The sequence below is a fragment of the Anser anser genome, assembly GCF_964211835.1.
Source record: "Anser anser genome assembly, chromosome: 4".
Classification (NCBI taxonomy): domain Eukaryota; kingdom Metazoa; phylum Chordata; class Aves; order Anseriformes; family Anatidae; genus Anser; species Anser anser.
Genome location: NC_139724.1, coordinates 10,821,194 through 10,843,316, shown reverse-complemented (window position 1 = coordinate 10,843,316; position 22,123 = coordinate 10,821,194). Strand labels below are relative to the sequence as shown.

General features: G+C 34.4%; 1 protein-coding gene across 8 annotated transcripts in view; it reads left to right on the top strand.

Annotated features, from left to right (window-relative positions):
* The window catches only part of CCSER1 (coiled-coil serine rich protein 1), a 735,828-nt gene extending 714,512 nt beyond the window's left edge, over window positions 1-21,316 (top strand). For 7 of the 8 annotated variants that reach the window (XM_083833058.1, XM_083833062.1, XM_083833061.1 and 4 more), the window contains one exon: window positions 19,954-21,316. In XM_083833058.1, coding sequence (XP_083689184.1) covers window positions 19,954-20,436 — 483 coding nt within the window. In that variant the 3' untranslated portion in view covers window positions 20,437-21,316. The remainder of the gene's footprint in view (window positions 1-19,953) is intronic. The other variant, XM_083833067.1, reaches the window with a different exon arrangement.
* Window positions 21,317-22,123: the final 807 nt, after the last annotated feature.

Here is a 22,123-nt window from a genome sequence, read left to right as displayed (position 1 = left end):
AGCAAAATCAATTGAAGGTTTTTCCATTTTCTTCCGCAAGGATTGAATTAGGTTAAATGTGAACAAGCAGCTTTGTGAATAAATTTAAGAAAATTAAAATGCCTTTCTGTTGCAAATTAATTAGCTCCAGGAACAACAAAAGGAAATAACATTAAAAAAATAAATAAATGTTTAGTTAGAGTCCCTAGGACTTAGTCTCCAAACTGAATTGGATTTAAATACTACATCATTACAATTTACTGTGATTTTTCAAAAGACTAAATACCATGATCTCCCTTTTAAAAAGGTTCAGCTGGGTTACACAAACTTACTGAAATTGCAGAAGATCCTTAATAACTTCTCCAGAAACTCCTTGATGCTTAGTACTAAACTTTAATTTAGAGCTTTCATATGGCAAAACTCAAACCTCAATCATCAGAAGAAACTTTTGAGGTTTTGCTACTTTAATGTAATGTTTTTTACTGAGGACATTATTTCCATTCAAATTCAGCTTGCTGTCCTGCTGCATGAAAATGGTATATTTTGTCAAGAATGGTGAAGCTTGATATTTTGGTTATTATTTCTAGGTATGCACTCCATCTGACTTAGGAGATATCACTGCAGGATCAGAGTAGAAAAATGAACATCTCTTTTGAAATATCTAACATATTAATATAGTTTTTAGGAATCTTCTTTCCAGCCAGGACCTAATGTGCTCTGGGACTCCCTACACACTTAAAAATACAGAAATAATTTCCAATTTCTAAGGGCCTAATACAGAGCCCTCTGTAGAGAGTGGGTCAATTTGCCAATTCTTTAGTAAGAAACTACCGAGTTTTGTATTATTTAAGGGCAGAGCATGAGCCTAAGAATTGACTTAAGAGCTTAATATAACTGCACCTGGAAATTTAATTTAGATTTTTTTTTTTTTAATGTTAATGTGTGTTATAGTTAGCAGTGCTGGGGAGAGAGTTCAGAAGTTTTCAGACAGAAAGGCATTCCTGAATAAAAGAGGAGGTAGTTTGAGATTATAACAATCATTAGAAGAGAAGGATTAAAGAAGTTTTTAACAAATCTGCTCAGACCAATGATTGAAATGTAAACCAAATTTCAGAGAGCTTTAGTTTATTTCTCAAACAAGAAGGTTATCAGAAAATGCATAGCTTAAACATGTAACATTCATATAAGCTGGTAAGATTGTTTTGATCATAATATGTGCAGTGGATATAAGGTTAATATATGGAATACATATATCTGCATGTAAGTGTTCTTAATAGCCTCAGTAAACCATTCTGTTGCCTTATGTGCAGAGTTCAGAGACTTGAAATAAAAATGCGGAGAATTCCTCCATTGTGGTAATTTCCTCACTGCAGAGTATCTGAGTTTCCATCACAATGGAGAATGTAGGAGGTGAACAAGGATTTCTGCTTTGCAATCTGACTCAAAAACTCAAAACCTACTGTGTGTTCTTTCTGATCTTCCTTAAAATATCTACATCTAAAATCTGAATTTGTACATTTTACTATATGTAATTGAGAGAAAAAATGATTTCTTATTTTTAAGTAATCTAATGTGCTATGTATAAAGGTAGGGATAATAAATTCTCACTCGATACTTGATAATTCTGGGAGTTGGCAGCTCTCATATATCGCATTACCCAAAAGATATCAGAGGGGGAAGAAGTATAAAAAATAAGTAATAATAATGATGATAATAATGAAGACTTTAAAGTTTATTCCTTCAAGCCCCAAACCTTCAGTAAGAGTAATGTAAGTATATGATTGATTACAGAAATAGATGTAATGAGCAACTGCTCTTTGAAAGCAGTTAGCATAAATGTATACAAAAGACTTAAATTTTTGATAAGCTCTGTTTCCAGGGATATAATTTAGCTATAGCTAAATTACCATTTATCTTCTGTATGGTTTTACATCACCATCTGCAATCATTTGTCTAGATTTACGATCTCCCAGAAATCTGTCAAGAAAAAAAATATATATATTTGTGAAAAAGTCTTTGTCTGGGTCATTGTATCACTTCATATAACTTTTTGCATTATAAGCAATGCAAATACCCTCCCCCCCAAAAACAAACAAACAAACAAACAAACTGACAAACCAGAATAGGTGGAAGTCAGATATTGCAGTATGAAAGCATTTATATTTTCATTATCTTTTTTTTTGCAATAACAGTTGATAAACATTTTATTGGCTTTGTGTAAAAGTGAGTATCTTTTTCAGGGAGCAAAAGTGAGACAACTGTGTTCTTCTGGACTGGAATCCAGAAAAACAGAGCAAATCCTGGAGTCAAAAGATCCTTGTATAAAATTAAGGAGTCACTAATCCTTTGTCTATCATGTCCTATAAGCTCATAATTCTTCCTTTTCTCCCTTGATTGTCATAAGAATAATTGTATTAATGTTTGTGAAGTGATCTTATAAAGGGGAGTAGTGGTTGCATGTGGAGAAAAAAATGAGCAAAAAAATCAAATAGTAAAAATGATCAAAGCTGAACTGCTGAAATATGAGAAATTCAGTCCTTTATTCCTGATACCATCCTTGCAGTTGACACTTCCATAATGTGGATAAGAATCTTTTTTATCCCCCGATGGTCAATAGGTTTTCATAGCTACCTTCACTGAAGAATTTTGTCTCTTAAATTTAGTAATAAATTTTGACTTTACATTTTCTTATTTAAACCTGGAAAATATAAGAACATTACATGTTTTCAGGTAGTTTTTTTTATTTTAGAAAAACAAACAGCCCCCCCACCTTACAGAGTAATGTCTTATGTCTACTTTTGAACAAATCCGATCTCAGACTGGAAGTCAATTGGCCATTCAGCATGTTGAGATGATGTGTGACTCATGCAAACCTCATGCAAATATGTTTATTTTAAAGCATTATGTTTAGTTTATATATTTTAGGTTTTGATTGCTTTCTCTCTCCCTCTTTCTCTCTCTCTTTTTTTTATTTAATTATTTTTTAAAGACAAGAAAATTTACTGTGGTGAAGTCTATCATTTTATGACCTATTAAGACCTAAGATGTGTGTGTGTATGGCTTTATCATAATAAACCAACGAAATTCCATTTAAAAAAAAAAAAAAAGCAAAATTAATAGATGGTGAACTTGTGAAATTGCAAAGCTGATAACTCCTACTGAAGTCACACAAAATTTAGCCAATATTTGCATCTGCTTCCATGCTTTGACTTTGGTGGACCAGAACTAGGAACAAGTCTCAGAGAGGATTGCAGCAAATACTGAAGCCAGGCAAACTGGTTGGAGGTGACAGTGACTTTACACTCGGAGTGAAGGCTATGGTTAGATGCAGGGACAAGTCTGTCACTTAAGCAGAGGAGCAGATGGATGCCTACCAAACCGTTTTGCATACCTCACTTTCATTTCCCATTGTCTAGCCAAAAAAAAAGTTTTGAAAGAAGTTTGAATAATGCTGTGTGGAAGTCAGTTTTTAGTACGAGCTTGAGGTATCTACAAAGTAGACATCTTGCTCCCCTGTATTTGTGACAGAAACAATAATGATCACAGTTAACCAGCAGAATGCAACCTGAATAGAGTCACAGCTGTTAAACACAGGGCATTTCTGAGCTAGGCTTTGGAATGTTGTGCATTTGCTATAATTCATATTTAAAATGTTGTCAAGATATTATAATTTTCATCATACTTTTCTTTAACACCACACCCCTATAAATTATCTTATTCTTGTACTTTATTTCCTTGTCTTCCCCAGGCAATTTGTGAGCACTGGAAATCACCTATAATTAGCAAATTCTACTGAGAATACCTAATTTAAGGTTTTGCTGACACAGTACAAATGGAGAGTTGCACATATTTTTCTTTTTTATGTCCTTTTCTGATCTAGCATTTTGCATGCTAAAAAGTCAAGTTCTTGTTGCTTTCTGCTAGCAATAGCCATAAACGCTAAGAATTAAATGAGAAGAGCTTAGCAAATTACAAGGTATTTCTTTTCCCAAGAGAAAGGTGTGAAGTATAATAGCTATTGTTTATGGCATTTTGGACTACTTAGATTTAGTATGCTTTTTACTTCACCCCTACAAAAGCTATATAAATAAAAAATGATCAAATTCAGCCCATACATCGTGTCAACATTTCCTGGGACATTGTGGGAATATTACCTGTGCAAGGTATAGGTTTCATGACTGGAACATCTATATTTTCATGAGGTCATATATGCAAATTCAGATATGTACATACACATGAATTTCGTCTGATCTGACATGTCCTAACACTTCTTGTGGATGTGGAATTATATATATATATATATATATATATATATACACCTATTATATCTAATACTAATTATAGTATTATATCTAATACTATTATATTATATTATATTATATCATATCATATCTAATACTAATTATAGTATTATATCTAATATTATAATACCCTAATTATATCTATACCTATATCTATATATCTAATTATATCTATTATATCTATGTTAATATCTATACATGCTATTTTGCATTTGTGAGATTTATTTTTGGTAAATTATTTAAAAAGGATTTAATATCAAATGCTTTGTGGAAGAGATTAGAAATATTTTATCTATCTATCTAAAGTAGAATTATTTTAAGAAGATATTGTGAGATTTAAATCCTATTCAGATAAAGCTTAGTGATTGTTTCAAGGTAAAATAAATAAGAAAAGATTAGATGCCCTTATCAAAGCTTTCAGGAGGACATTTAATATTAATGAGAATTCAAAATGAGACATCCAGTTTACAGATTCCAGTAAATGTATTTGTTGAACTTTTAGCATAAATTTTGTTAAATCCACTATTAAGATTTCAAAGCAATGGTGCTCCATGCTGAAATTAAAGGTGTTGAAAGTGGACTATTTTTTCAATTAAATAATTTCTGTAAATTCAGGAGAACATACATTTTGGCTACTTAAAAGCATTTTGATTTTTGCATAGGCATATTTTTCTTCCCTTTCAAAGCTTTGTATTCAACTTCACTTTCAAAACTCATCTTCAGATACTAAAAGGAGAGTGCTTTACTTTCCATATAGCAGCCACATCCTATTTATTTTCTAACACATGCTTCTAATGGACATCAGTCCGAAAAGTTAAGATCCTCTTTCTTCAGTAATCTCCTCTTCTGGCACCACTGTTCAAATTCTTCAGAGCTCAGGGAAGCAGCAGTTCTCTGCACTGCAGCTTGGCAGTCAGGCATATTCAGCAGTTCCTGTTGGCATTTTTTGACTTATCATTACTGTGATTGTTCAACAAATCAATTTTTGGAATAGCAGCAGCTGTTATATTCTCCTCTTCCTTGTAGATGCACCCCGAAGAAAAAGAGTAAGTGCAAAAAGAGAAGGACATGGAGGAGAAAGATGAAAGAGAGTTGCTGTTTGAGCGTGAATTTTCTCAAAGCAGCAACATACTGTGCACTAAGAAACAACTGCTGAGTGGTTGAAAAAAGTGGGCTGTGTTGCAGGTTTGGAGCAATCACGTCTGGTGATAGAGCTCCTGCATTTGGTGTACTAACCCACTGCCACAGAGGCAGTGTATCAGCATGGGAGTTTGTCTGCTGAGAGGTGTGTAACTATTTCTGCCTGAAAAGCCACAAGTCAGTTGTTAACCTGTTTGGCCTGGAAGGTGAACTGCTTTGATGGGGTGGCTTTGTGCTGGTTATTTCACGTGGCAGGCAGCAGTTGGCATGTGTCCTACTGTTTGCGTTTTCCAGAGGTTAGCAGTGGCTGTGCATGTAATTGTTCAGCCAGTTGCAGGGAAATGTAATTTCAGGACTATCCTGGCAGCAGTAAATTAGCTATATGTTAGGATGAATATGCTCAGTTGTGCTCTAATGCCCAAGAAGAACTCAACAGATTATTTTTAGTCTTTATTGGTCTGGAAATGTTTGTGAACTGTAGTTTTCAAAATTTCTGGTTGATTTTCCTAATGAGTAAAGAGTGCCTTTTCAGCACATCTAGCAGCATAGGCATGAATGGCATCAGTACCCTTTTTTTACTCCAGGACACCCTCCTTAATCTGTTTTCACAGATAAGAAAGCCCTTTACTTTGGGACCAGAGAAAGAAACTGCCAAACTAGCATTTAAGCAACTTCCAGACCATAACAGAGACTGTGTTTGAGAGACTGGAAAGGTAGATGGCATGCAGTAGCTGGATGCCCAGAGGCAGCAGAGCAGATCTGAGTTATGATAGCATTCACTGTTTCCTGCAAGGTTTATGAAAGTGATGGAAGAGGTTTGCTAGCAGCTGAGAGGCAAGAATTCAGAGGTTATAGGAGCAACTTGTAAGATATCCTCTCCCAAATAATGACCACCTAGGATGCACTGTAAGCACAACCTACATAGCTCACTTTGAACGTGCACTTGGGATAGTTAGAGAAGTTGCCTGTGTGTGCTTTTCAAGCTTTTATGATTTGGAGGATGTCAGTGAAGTTATCTTTTATCCACAATCAGGGTGTGGGTGTTCATGTGTGCACATTGTCCTCCTTCATGAATTTCAAACACTGGTCATCTTTTATCTTTCAGTGAATGGTCCAAGACAGCTTCATTATCAATGTTTTGCTGTCCTCCAGCTCTCATGAGTTTTAAGCATGGTGCCTTTTTTGCTATATTTGCTAAATTTTTAGCCAATGGAAGTGTTGGAGACTCTCAACCAGTAGCAGGTTCTTTACCTCTGGAGTAATCTTAGTGATTTTTTTTATAGATTAAATATATTTTTAAAACAGTGCTGGTTTGGCTAATAGTGGAAAACACTGAGAAAATTTATATCACTCAGTGTTACAGAATGGAGGAATTTACTGGGGATTTAAACTTAAAACAGAAAGTCAGGATGGAGATCTCTTCTCAAGACTGACCGGAGATCTACCTGTTGCTGGAACAGCATGGCAGCAAGCCAGTACTAAGTCTTGGGGTGGTTGAAGACCTCAACATGAGGAGAAATTTGTTTTCCTTGCCATATTTGGCTCCCATTTAGGACCAATGCAGTGGGTCAACAGACCAGAGCTGCAGCCCTGGCTGTGGGGTGTAGGTAAAAAGAGAAAGTAGAAAGTAAGCTGTAGTCTTTATCTGTATGTAACTTCCTAAACCCCATCCCATTAAGCCTTTTGCTTCTTACTTGCCTCTCATTTGAATGCCACACTAGCAAAATGCCTTGTATTTCAAAAATGTCTCTTCGACATCCAGTTCCAGCCAAACAGATTTTTATCTTTAAAGACTGCTAATCAGGATAAATATTTCATTATTTTTTCTTAAAATGTATTTAAGACTTCTTTTTGCAAAACAGTGTTTTACTGAATACATTTAAACATATTAAATTGGCTATGAGTTATTTAAAGTAATTTTTAAGGGAGTAATCCTCCCTTAACTTTGAGGGAGGAAAGGATAAAAGGTTGTCATCACAAAAGAATGAGGTGGTCAGACAATAAATAAATAAATAAATAAATAAATAAACACTAACGTATACAGAAGTAAATAGCTTTCAGGCACATGTGTATGTTCATTCCTGGTCTGTGGAAGTTTTGTTAGTGGATTCAATGGGATAGTGATTTCACTTAAATATTTCAAACATTAGGGATTCCATTAAAATTGTGCTTAATGAAATAGGATAGCAAACAGTGTGGTTAACAGATGAGCTGATGTCTAAGTGACAAAAAGCCTAAAACTCGACCACTTTAGCAGCTATTATGCAGCAACTGATAAGTCAGCAACATGACATGAATTTACAGCTGAAAAACATATAAACACAAGTTAGAAAATCATCCTTTATTACTTTTTTAAAGTGAAAGACCCATGGTATGGGCAATAAAGGAAATGAAATGTAAACTTCTACATTTATGGGGAAAAGCTATGTTATAACAGGAAGTAGGTAAATGCTTCCCTATGTGCATTATCACAGAAAGTTGGAGGTATAATATGAAATACAATCTTGCTAAACTTCCGTATGATAGGTAATAAAGAAGCAGAAATAGATAAAGGTAATTCAGTGTTTTTGTCTTTTTTTTTCTTTTTTCTTTTTTCCAGTTCTCCTAGAAGGAAAGGCAAAATAAGAAATTTCAGTGCTTATTTATATATATATATATTTTTTTTCCCTTTGCTCTTTTAATTTGCTATTTTTGTTTAATATGACTTTGATGGAGAAAATAAGGAGCTGATATGCTGAATATTTTGAAATATCTGCATTGACAACTTGTAAATTTCCTGGGAAGTAAGATGCAAAGGAAAAGCTTATTTTCCAAATAACAAGTTTTTTTTTTTGTGGGTTTTATTGTTGTTGTTGTTGTTGTTGTTGTTTTTGTTTTTTTTGTACTGCAACATTTCTGTGATGTGTTGGGTTCATTGTCATTTCAGATCTTGTAGTCATCCTTGTAGTCATGTAGTTTCTCGTGGTCATGCATCGTGTATAATCATTTACAACAGAGAATAGGACCTTCACATGGTACATATTACTTACTTGACCAAACTTTCTCCAAGCAGGCTAATTCCAAACCCCACCAGAACTTTCTTCAAAATTTGCCAGTTCCTAAATGTCTTAGGCACCAGTGCCCTACAGACACCTTTACATTTTAACAACATTTTTTTTTAGCATAATTTTTTTGTTTTCTTTTATTCAAATACAAATTTTTGATTTGATAACAGAATATATAAACATATCCAGTGAGGACCTGGAATGCAGTGCTTAAAAAAGATTTTATTGGATGATGAAGAATTAAAATACACCCTCAATTACTTTACATCTTTTAAGTTATACTTTAATTCTAACATCTTTTTGGGATTCCTTGATTTCAACAAGAGAAATATATAGCTCCTACTGCACAGAAGATCACACAAGATGATTGTAATGTTTTTTGCTGGCCTTGAAATACATGGGATGTATGAAGTAGTTTTACCTTGTTAGAGTCTACTTTCCCAAAGAGTAAGCAGTACATGCTGTAATGAACGCCATGCTATACTAGCTGTTTTTAAAAGAGCTGAACTAATGGGGTTATTTTATATACTTATCTGGTGGAATATCTTTTCTATGTGATTAGTCTGAAATTATGCATTAAAGGAAATTTTCTATCACCACCAACTTTAAACAATTTTGAAATGATAAGAGATGGGTTTCAGTAATTTTTTAGAATGTGACAAAAATTATGTCATTCAACTACAAACACTAACTCTTTGTTAGAGTAATATCTTTTTCTGGTAAACCAGTTATATGACTTCCTTATGGAGGTCACATCTCTCCTACAACTATTTATACGTCTTGGCTGTGTGTACCCTTCCTTTATCTGACAAGACTTTCTTACTGTAAATATGTTTGATAATGACAGGTGGAGATCAGAGAACAGAGTGTATATACACCAATTCCATACTGACAAAGCCAACACATTCTTGAGTCAGTTGCTTTAACAGAAATTTAATAATAATAATAATAACAATAATAATAACAATAATAATAATAATAATAATAATAATAATAATAATAATAATAATAATAATAATAGTAACAGCAGCTGTGGTCTCTGATTTTGAATTACTGGTGTTGAATTATTCTCTTATTTTGCCTCTGTTCTAAGAGAATCTTATTTGTTCTCTCCCTATTTCTGAGATTGTCAATACGTAAAAGTATTAGACATGGAATGATTCACTCAGTATATTTACTCAAATTTGTAGTTGACATATTTTTATGTTCCCAGTGAAAACTGATTTACTGAGTATCATCCTATAGTGGAATATTCATACAGTTGGGTTGCTGGTTGTTTTTTGTTTGTTTGTTTATTTGTTTGTTTTGATTTAATCCCACACACAGAGCATCAGTATCATTCTGGATTAGAAATGACTCCTGTCATAGGAGTTTAAACAATTTCTGTATGATGTTGAATACACTGAACTTCACTAGTTAAGTGTAGGGATTCATTGCAGTTATGTTATGATGTTTTTGTATAACCACAAAAAATAACTGTGGAAATTTACTTTAGCGGTAAAAGAAATCTGTCTACTCTGTGGTCTTTCATTCCTAGAACAGGTGCCCTCATATATATATATATATATAAAGACTATTTTCTCTTTCTCTTCAGGGATGTCTGTCTCTCAGTAATCTTGTCATAAAAATAAAGAGTCAAATCAATTAAAGGATAATTAGATTTTCTTTTCTTGTAATCAGGATATGATCTGCCCTTTTTTTAGTCCTTTGATTTCTCCTTTGCAGACTGTATATTGAGCTGAGGGATACTGTCACTGGATAATGTGGCAGTAGCTGAACACCATTTGACAATGTATGCATTTCCCTTGTTGTTCTTATGAGTCCTTATTTCTGTCAAAAGTAAGGTTGCTAATATATGAAATTCAGTTTAATGGAAGATTATTATTATTATTACTATTATTATTATTATTACTGTTCAAGAATGTAAATTGGTGTTGGCTAAGTACAATTACTCTCTTTTTGTTGATTATTTATTTGTTTTTTTGAAAGAGCAACAATGCCTTTTTCAGAAGGCAGACTTTCAGCAGACATCTGATTTGTGACATTCATCCATTGAAAGTGGGACAAGAAAGTCTGATAAGTATATATGATTATTTTGTTCATAGAAGGTAGGACAACAAAAATATACAGAAGCACGATAAAGATTTGAGTCCAGCTGACAAAGCAAAAGCCTCATATGCCGAAGTGTTTAGGATTCTCATTCTATAAGTATAATAAATACCTCCACTTTTTAACTGAGTATTTATAAGCAATGTGAACATTTTATTTATTCTTTCCTTTCCTAAAGGTATGTTACAGGTACATAGCTATATAATATATATGCAATTGCACATAGTATCTTTAAAGCTTTTTGAGTCTATTACTTATAAGACAACTGTATTCTGGTATCTTATTTCACTGAATAAATAGTCATGTGAGCTTCATTTTACAAATGGAATTTCTGGAACCATACGGAGGTGATGTTAGAGTAGCAAAATAAATAACTGTAAAAATATTAACTTGTATTTATAGTAAAAACTAAATGTATAAAAAAAAGTATATAAACATTGCCACTGACAAGTCAGTTTTAATTCAGGTGATCTACAGATATGATAATCAGGTTTTAGTAACCATATGCTGGACTTGAGGTTAGAAATGGACTTCACAGTTTCAGGCAGCTGGTCATAAAAAATGTATAAGGCACAAGGTGGAGATCTTGGAACAACATATTATGTCTACATGGAACATCAAATACTGTGCAGAAATATTAGTTCCACTTGCAAAGCCAGAACAATGTGTTAGCACAGCAAGAAATGTCAGCTAAGTAGCACTATCTTTCAGAAGGGCTAATTAGCACTTGTGCAGGTTTCCTGCTTGTAATTCCAGAGCAAGCTCTCTTAGTGTTTCCTCAGGACCTTTGTGTCATGCTTCGCTGTTCATACTGGATGAAATATGGTCTCTTAAAATGCCCCTGGTGTTCCCATGGATTCACGTCTCCATTTGCTGTCTGTTCACTTAGGTTGCAGTTATGCAAAAGGATCTCAAGGGTAGAACCTATGACTTTCTATACCACTGTAGCTAAAAGCATGGCACAAGTGGCCCTTATTTCTTGATCTGGACAAAGATAATAAGACCCAAAGTGCTGGGTGAGCACAGGGCCTATTCTGTCACCTTGAATTTCCATTTAAGCTGAAGGGGTTGGAGATCAGTAATAAAGGGGCAGGAGATCAGTAAGGAGATCAGTAAGGAGATAATTTAGAAAACAAAAAACAAAGTGTCAAAGACAAACTCTTGGGTGAACTCAAAAGAGAGAGCAGTTATATAAGAGTTGCTGGAAGTGGGGGAGTTGGTCGGGGAAGTTGTCTTTGCTAAACACGGGATGTTTCTACAATTAGGCATTTAACATATTTTTAAACCAGGAGTAAGTGTCCATTGCATCTTTCTTACACTTCATCACAATTTGTCCCAAGGTCCAAAATAAACAAAGTCTGTCTGGTTAAAATTGCCTTCTCTGGACTGTCTTCCTGATCTTGAGGAGGTCTTAGATAAGGACTCTGCAAAATAAGACTTGTTATCTTACATAGTATGTCCTACTGTTCTGTAGTCATATTGTTGGAACACCTTTACTATTTAGTAGTTTTTCATTTGCATTTTTATAGTTATCTGAATTTTAAGCCATAGGTTGTGACAAGGGGTACTCTGAATCTAAATGAATTTTGTATCTTTGTGGAAGAATGACTAACAATGGTGAATGGCTCCAAAGTTCCAAATGTTTAATTTGAAAGGTATGGTAAACAGCTGTAATACGTAAAAATTTCTATTAGCTTTAGTAAAGAGAAAAATCTTTCAGTTAGCCCTAGAAATGCAGTATTGAGAATGCAGAGTAGTGATTTACTGCAAATTACTGGAGATTAATTGGAAATCCTTTACTGTTTTCTTCCTACTTTATAAAACAATTACATCATTTTACACCTTGTTGACTTAACTGTGTTTTATTAGTTATAAAAATGGAAATTTTCAAGGATATTTCCATGCATTAAAAAGATGAGCATCTTAATTCAGCCCTCTGTGTGCTACTTACCACACCGTTGTTGCTATCAGAAAATCTTTTCAGGACTGTAGCTGAACACTCCAGGTCACTTGTATTCAACTGGACTGTTGATTAAAAGGGCGTTACAGGAAAGAGACATGCATTTTAGCCTGCATCTTAATTGTTGCCTTCAGTAAGTAAATAAAGATTTCAGAAGGCTGAAAGGGAGAAAGAGAAATGCTTCTGATTTATGTTGACTGCATTCATTCTGTAACTGATGGCAGCAGAACCTGCAAATTGATCAGGAGCTGGTTCTTGTCGTGACCTGTTGGTACAAGTCCATTCCTTATTTTGACACACCGGGCTTTGCTTCTTTCATGTATCACATGTTGCCAGAAGGCAGCATCAGTTGATCAATAGGTGCAGATCTGTGTTTAAAAGCTGCAGTTATGGTCTAGGTGCTGCTGAAATCGGTAAGAAAAAGTGCTTTTTGAGAGACTTGAATGAAGAACAACTACCTACTGCAACAAAATCACATTTCATATTGGATCATCTCTAGGCTGGAAGCTGTGAGCACAATAGTGAGAAGGTGGAGAAATTAAAGAGCTGACATAGTGACAGATATGGCATACCAAAATACTGAGTTAAACTGTGTTTTGGTAAATCAGATCTGCACTTACTTAAACTGTCAGAACTACAAAAGGCATCTGAAGGGGTATCAATTCAAACACATGATTCAGGGCTTCATCTTTTCCATACTTTGGAGAAGTATAGCATCTTTTTTTTGGTTGTTGTTTTTGTCTTCTTTATGTTGCTTTCTATTTTATGAATTTGGGGCTAAGCTGAGAAGGGAGACAGTCCTGCAAAAGGTGCTGAAGTCACTTCAGCTGAGACCTGACAAGGGACAAGTGAGCTCTGCTGGGCTATGCAGTTAATATTACATTTTGCATTCCTTGTGTACTCACAAACACAAAAGGAGGAAGTGGTAGAAATCTTGAGAGAGTCCAGAAAGTCTGTAGGCTCCTGTCAGAATAATTACTCTCCCTAGAGTACACTTCCTTTAACACCTCTGAAAGCAAAAATCCTTTAGGGTGGTAAAATCTGTGTGTTTTTACTCTCTGCCTGCTGTCAGAATGGTGTATTTAACGAAGTTGCTCTACTTGGAAGAATTACATTATAGGCATTTAAGACTCCCAGTTGCCTTTGGGCATTGGCATCTTAAAAATCTTCACTTTTTGGGGGGTGTTTTTGTAATTCATGTCTTTTTATATCGGTACTTCATCATAAGACATTCAGCAGCAAAATCCATTCTCAAATGTCCTGCAGCAATGTTGTCTCGTCATTAACTCTTGTCATATTTCACTCATTGGGTTTGGAAATGGAAAGTGATGAATGGCTGCAGTGTTTTTTTAATAACATATCCCATTCTGGAGTTTTCTATAAGGGTAGTCAATTTTCATTACTTTAAAGTGGGTTGCTGAAGGTTTTTGGTTTTGTGTTTGTTTTCATCTTTTTAATATAAGAAAAGGCTGCCAGAGTGACAATTACACAGAGCAACCCTCAAAACAATTTATTGAACAAGCATCTTAAGAACGTTAACTTACAGTTTAGGGTTCAGTCTCCATGGATTTAGCACCAGTGTGAAATAATCAAACCTAGAATACTTGGATCTTTCTCATACTCATGTACTGTAATGCAGGGTTGATCATAATTCAGATCTATCAAAATTTTATTGTATTGTAAATCCATTTATTTTATTTTGTTTTGTTTTATTTTTGAGAAATAGACTCCTTAAGCAAGGGAGCATGCACTTTTTTTTTTTTTTAATGTATCTGATCAGGAAATTCAGATGTTTAAAACTCTTAGTTTAAGATACGGTTTTATTTTGCCATATTTGAAGCATCAAGGAAGGCTTTTACTTTATTCCCTGTATGTGTTACTTTTGAAATAAATTTAAGAGCCACATCTGCATCCTAATTGTAGCCTATTTCCTGGATCCACCATTAGGCAGACCTTAGGGTGGCCTTTGGGGATTTCTGGAGCAGAGAAGTTGGTGGTTCTAGCTAAGCTACTGAAAAAGAGGTAGAGATGAATGGATTTTTATTTATTTATTTATTTATTTATTTATTTATTTATTTATTTCGGCCTCAGCAGTCACCAGCTGGCAGATCAGCTTCTTGGTGTGTTGCCAAGCAGCAGCATACAGCAGCCTTGCAGCTGCTATAAACTAGACTGGAGCATGCTTGGCATGAAGCCACCTTCAGCTTTGGACAAGAACTCAGCCTTCAAACTGGCAAACAGATGTGCTGGGATTGTGGCTTTGCTCACTCATGTCTAATGCTCACGGAATGCAGTTGTACCTCCAAGTCTGAAGCAGAGAATTTTGCCTAACACTTTTACAGAAGAAATAGGTTAAAAATGAAAGTTCATTTTTTTTCTAAAGTGTTTTTATTGTTGGTGTTGCATGTCTGGTTTTCACTTTTTTTTTAATTTATTTATTTCTGGGATATTTTTTCTTATTCTGACTAGATTATGAGGATTCTGAATAACTGTAAAATAGACCAGCAAGAAAACTCAGTTGGATTAGATTCTTACAAGCTATCAATCTGAAATCAGAAAATTAATAGGCTATTATTTTCCACTATATACATAGTTTTAATTTTTTTTTAAATGTTTGAATGATAGTAAAGGAAAACTTGCAAGAATTTCAAAGCATCATTGGATGTCATTGCATTCTTTTTACTGTCATATTTTTGAGTTAGAATAATGTCATTCCCGGGGGAGAAGGAAGGATTTTTTTGTTGATTTTTGTCTAACAGCAGACTAATGTTCTCTCTTTTCCTGATCAGAAACTGTTCTTCAGTGTCATCAATAACAGTGCCAATGTTTTTTGTCAATGTTTCTATTAAAATCTCTCTTCATTCTGTGGGTAGCTATAGATCTGATAGAATGAATCTGTCTTACCTTGTTAACGACCTCTGTCCTATTTCTGGAGGCAGATTCAAACCAATGTCACAGAATTCTGTTGATTTATTGTAAATTTCAATTGATGTTTTAAAATTTAGGTAAATTAGCTCTCAATTTGTCACCACATTTTTTGTTTAATTGTTCAATAGAAGAGGAATTTCATCAAGTTCCATCTTCACAAAGCTGAGAAAGACCTTCCCCAACCACATACAAATTATTACACACAAATTATTGTTACATACACGCACACTGTGACCTCTCCATTAGCCAACATCTTGAAGCCAAAATTTTGGAGACTTACAAACCCAGAATGTGTTTTCTAAAATTAAAATATGTTAAATATAACCCTGATAAGGAAGAGGAAAGAGACACCACAGTGTCAGATATTCACAATAGAGCATTTCATCTAGATTAATGCTGTAATTTAGATCAAAACACTGTAATCATGTCTTGTACCTTTTACTGGTACCCAGGTTCAACAATATGCCTTTCTTTGAACATATTCCTGCACTTATTTTCAAAACCAGTTGGTTGTTCTGTATTAATTTTAGAACATACCTTGATGATATATACGATATATATAACTCATAATAATCTTTTCCCTACACTGCTTCTTCTGCTTCTTATCCTCCTCCTTCTCCTCTTCCTCCTCCTTCTTCTTCCACTTCTTCTTCTTCTTCTACTTCTTCTTCATCAAGAGACAAAAATAACTGCTAAGCCATTCTTAAGACTACAAGACATCTCATATCCAAGACCTCCAGCAATTTTCTTGTTTATCACTAGAAGTGGCCTCAGTATCCATGGCTGCAACCATCTGCAGTAAAATGCTTAAACTCTGATTATTCACAGGTTGTGTTGGTTTTGACTGAGTAATCTCACTGAATGAAGACAAGGATAGTTGCTGATTAAACAGATAAGTTATGCTTTCATGGGCACTTCAATAGAAGCTGTGAGAAAGGGAAGCACTTAATCCTAGGCATTTCACTGAGCAGTATACACCACCATGAAAAGTTGAGGCATTTTTATTAAAGCAGATCAATGCAGTATTAGTGTCTATTTTTGTCAGTGTTTGGGCAAGGTTACGATTCATCTTAAATATACTGTAATGTTTTCCATCAGTTTAACTTCAATTCTCAAAAAAAAAAAAAAAAGGGCAAATAATGAAACAAATAAATAATTTTAAGCACAGAGAAGAAAACGACATGAACAAGAGCCAACATGTATTATATGGATTACAAATCAAATCAATTGCCAAACCAATCTAATTTCATTCAACAGAACAGTAACAGGCGTTCTGCCTAGAATAAAAGCTGTAGATGTCAGATTTCATGCTTTTAGGCTTTTTTAAGGCTTTTGACACTGTTTTATAAACATACCTTGCAGACTAAATGAAACAAATATAGAACAAACAGCAAAACCACCCTTGGATATTACTTACCAATGGCCCAATGCAAAAACAGAAGGCTATACTGAGTAGGGTTTTATAGTGTCCTATAATATTCATTTACTATCTGGATTATGGACTAGAGAAAAATTTTATTAAATTTACAGATGACATGAAGTTGAGTGGGAAGTAAAACATGTTAATGGATAAAATTGGAAGTCAGATCAAACTTGATGTATTAAAGATTAGAGGGAAAATGATAAAATTCAGCAAAGACAAATGAGGAAATATGCTATGTGACAATAATCAGTTGAAGAACTTTGTAATGGTTTTATAGACAAAAGTTTTGGAACTATTGTGGACAGCCAGATGACCAGGGAATTACCTTAAGTACTGTACTCTTGGGCCATGTACTTCAAGAAAACAAACAAACAAACAAACAAACAAACAAACAAAAAAACATGGAATTACTGAAAAGAATTACTATAGAAAAGGCAAGTGAAAATGACTCAGATCTAAAAGACGAGGAAAAAAAAAATCAATGTGATGTTTTAAATTCTAGAGCAAAGAGTAAGGGGTAGCTTGACAGCATTCTTCAAAGACATAAAGAGTTATTTAAAGATGAAACAGCAATTCTATCAGGAACAACATGGGGATAAGCTGATCCTGACCAGAAGTGTAGAGCAGACTAGATGTCCCCTCATGAAGTTCCTCCCAGTCCTATGGTACTATGGTATAGTACAATGGAATATTTCATGTTTTCTATAACTTTGATTATTCTTATATCATAGCAGATTCCTTCCCTCAGGGAACAATTTAAATAATTTCATTTCCAGCAGCAGCTTCTAAAGGTTTTGTTTATTTGTTCATTTGCTTGTTTTTTATTTATTATTGAAGAAAAATGAATGAAATGCTTGAAATGAGAAAAAAAAAAAAAAAAGAAAGCTTGAAATACTTTCTTTTATTTTCATGAAATACATTTAGTATTTTTAAGTGCAGACAGACATATTGGTAATCTTAGGATATTTATGGCTGTTGTGGAATTAAACATCAATTTTTAGGTTGTCAAAAGGCATAGGGTGACACATGGTAACTCCAGAAACATTCTCTTACCAGAAGTACAGGTATTTTTGGCAGGGTATTGAATTTGAATCCCTTATCCCAGTAGGAAGATTTTATTTATTTTTTATTAACAAATAAATAAGGGATTAAACTTACAGATAGGTCCTCCTGGGAATGTCTCCCTAGGAATGAAACTGAATTTCTTCTCAACATCTATGGGCTGCAGGCATGAAAACTTAAGCAATACTTTTTAAAGGTGTTCTACGCCCGTTTATGAGTCTGGGCACAATCAGCACTGAATTAAGTGAGAAAAATGTTATACCAGTCATTTTTTTTTTCCTAGAACTACCATCTCTGATGTCTAATATGTACTGCAATACTTGTATCCAAACCTACATAAGAATCTGCATAGAATCATGACCATTAACCTGACTACATACACATAGAAAAAGAAGAGTTGTAAGCCATGACTATTAACTATCATTCTTCTGCATTGCTTAAAAAAGAAATGCATGCAAAGTGATACAGATTGTCCCGAAACAATACATATGTTCCCTATGGAATCATGGAAACATCCTGAAATGTTTTTTAGCAAAATAGTGTTGTAATATTTGGGAGTATTTTTGATTCCCTCTGCTTTATTTTATATATATATATATATATATTGCATATAGCAATGTAAAAGTCTAGAAACTGCGACTATGTCTTCTCAGAGTTCTGTTGCAGAAAAACTGTATGGTATAACATATATATATATATATTACCTTTTTTTTCCAAATGAATGGCAGAACTTGGTACTTTCGACAGAAAGTGTGGCAGGGATAAGACAAGGGAAAACACATATTCCAAAATAACATAGAAAATAAAGTACTATTTCCTCACATAATAGATAAGACAGATTTTAAGTAGGTTACATGAACAATTTTTGAAACTGACTATCACAACTTCCAAATATTTAATCTTCATTTTGCAAAAAGGTGTCATATATGCTTTGCAACAATTTATTAAGATCTCTTATGAAGCTTTCTTATGAAGTCATATAGACTCAAAGCTCAAGTTCTAGGCACTAGAGTTCTGAACATTCATTACTTGGCTAGTGGAATTCCTCAGCCAGAAACATATCTCCTGGTGAATTTGCCTATTACAGCCTGTCATAGAACAGGCAGAATCTTCCTTTGACTGTACTAACATTTTCCCCTCAACACTTTAGTTTAGACAATGCAAATATATGTATGCTAAATGTGTGGAGAGAAGGATTAAATGTGGTCTCACAGGCCAATCATAACCTCTCAGGCCAGGTGTTCTGCACGTCAAAATGAAGCGTCACACTATATGCACACCAGAAGTCTATAGTAATTTGCTTTACCATGAACATGATAAAGCACCTTTATTTACACAAATGCAAATGCCTGTCTGCTCACACAGCAAATCAAAATCTACTAACACTCTGGAATCCTTACACTGTATTTTTTTTCAGGCAGCTGGTATAAAATTACTGTTCTGCTCTGGCAGAGCATTTCGACATGTATTTAACTCTAAGTACACTGTAAAACACCTAGATTCAAGGGACTTGGAAAGTTGGGCTTAAATGAGGCATGAAGATATTCTTAAAACACGTTATTAACATTTTCTAATAATTTGAGAGCATTAAGTGTTGAACTCTATTCAATAAAAGTTCTTGTTTCATCATATGAAATGCTTTTGAAAATCTGTTAGCAGTTCATGGAACTTTTTTATCCTTTTATATTGTTCTGGAAAAAAAAAATCTCTTCTGGTTTAAACTATTTTTTTAAGGAAATGCCCCAGACCATTACATCTAATAAGTATTTCTCAGTGTTTTTGTTGTTGTTGTTGTTTGTTTTAAATGCAAATTAACAATTCATCCATTTTATGCTAGCAATGTTTTGGGAGTTTTATCAGCATTTGAGATTCATCCTTCATTTTAATTCTCCAGCCCCATCCTCTGTACATATGTAATGAGGAGTGTTTTACATACCGTCTGCTGTTTTCCTGCTAATATGTTCTGTTACTAAAACTTCTGGCTTTTGTTTGCTTGTTTTGCCACAGGTTACATATCCAAACAGAATGGTGAACCAAAATCTCAGCACAAGGGACAGAAAGTCAGTACATACTCCCACAGAGGACCCTTTTAGATACTCAGGCAACCGAGCAACAACCTATGAAAGCAAGAGCTGTCAGCTGTCTAATTTGTGTCTGAGCAACCTCCTGAAAGAGAAGGAGATAGTGGAAGTCATCAAGCATACTAGAGGCACATACGAAACTGTCACTTCAGAGGTCACCCAGAACGGTTTGGCCACCATGGCACCAAGCACAGCAAAGCCAGCATCCAAGACAGACAGCTACCCACTCTTCTCAGGAGCTCCAAAAGACCAAACTGCTGTACCTCGGCAACATACCACTTTCACAGGGAGACTTGGACAGCCTCCAAGGGGACCCATCTCTTTACACATGTACAGCAGAAAAAATGTTTTCCTCCACCACAATTTACACACAGCAGAGCTGCAGACTTTAGGTCAACAAGATGGGTAACAATGTATTCTTGCCGTGGAATGAGTGTCAACTGAAAGGAAACATAAGCTCACCTACAGCTCAGTCTTAAGTTTTCATCTGCTGCTACCTTTACCTGAAAAAAAAAAAAAAAAAAAAAAAAAGTAAAAATTAACATTGTCTGTAGGTTTCATACTTTCCCATCTAGGACTGTAGCATACGGATGAATTAGATCGTTAAATAACTAGATTGATTTGTCATGCAAAAGTCACTATTGGTAGAATAAATGGGACCATTTGCCTGGCACTGATAGTCCAAAACTGGCTAAGTATTTTTTTCTTTTGTCTTTATAAGCCACCAACACAACCTGAAGTTCTAGAAGGTGATCTTAATACTATGTATGTTTAATAATGTTACTGTTAAAGTAGATGTAAGGAATGAATAGGTACATAATTAGTAAATCCTCTTGAAATTCATACGGACTAGGGAAACAGTTAGAAGTCTCTGAGGACCAACATCTTCTTAAACCTACAATAAAATTTACTCACTTGTAGAGGTGTGTTACCACTTCTTGCTGTATGTATTTTACGAATGCCTTATGCCATAAGTAGAAGAAGCAACTGATTTTCTTCCTCTAAAAGAAAGGATCATAGAGGCTCACTGGATATTTGAATCAGAATAATTGGAATACATACTGAGGATGGCAGCTTGATTTCTTGATCTTCCTTTCCTTCTCCCTGCCCTTTTCTGGCTAAATTTGTTCTACTGATTTTGTTCTATGGAGACATGTCACATTGTGGTGATGATTGTGCTCTGCAGACACTATCACTCATGACACAATTTGACAGTCTATGTGTATAAAATGCATCATATAATTTCATTTCACTTGCCAAAACAAAAACAAAAAACAAAACAAAAACAATCAAAAAAAAGGTGAAAGACTAAATTAAGAGAAATCGTCTTATTGCCCAGTCCAAATTACCTGTGTAAATTGTGATATTTGTAGACCATATCTGCACTTAATGACCTAGTTTATACCAACTCAGCAGGTTTGCTCATCTTGATATACTACATGCAAGTGAGATGAATCTAATGCTACCTGACATGCAGCATGCTGGTCTCAAGGGAATGTGAATTCATCTGATCATGCTACACAACCTGAAGACTTTTCAATACCAGAAGTTCCTGTTTTCCCCTTTCATAGCGATTGAAAACAGGCATCTCAAACCAGATGTTCTAAACGTGGCATTTACTAAACTTGACACTGAGTTTGCAAGCTCTGGCAGGTAATCTGTTTGAATGATATTAGCATGTATAGTTAGTTGCTTTTAAATAATCTGGCACGTTCAAGTATGCTAGAGGCAGATCAGATAAAAGTCACCTCTGTCTTTAACTGGTGAGGAATAATGAAAGGCAAGAGTATGGCACATTCCCACACAAAGAAACAAACTAGTGTAACAACTGAAGTAGCATATGATGAAAAATGAAGCTTCTGTAACCACTAATAATGCTGTAAATTTTAAAGGTAAATCCCATAGGGCATTTAAAATGAATTAATGGCATAGATTTTAACTAGTTTTAAAAATATCTGCTTAACTACTTAATATTCAGATGAATACAATGATTGGTTAGATTAAGAAACAATTAGGTTATGAACTTGGCAGTTACTCTGCAAAGCCATTTCAGCAGTCTGAACTTTCAGGACTATATTTATTGAAGATTTTAATTT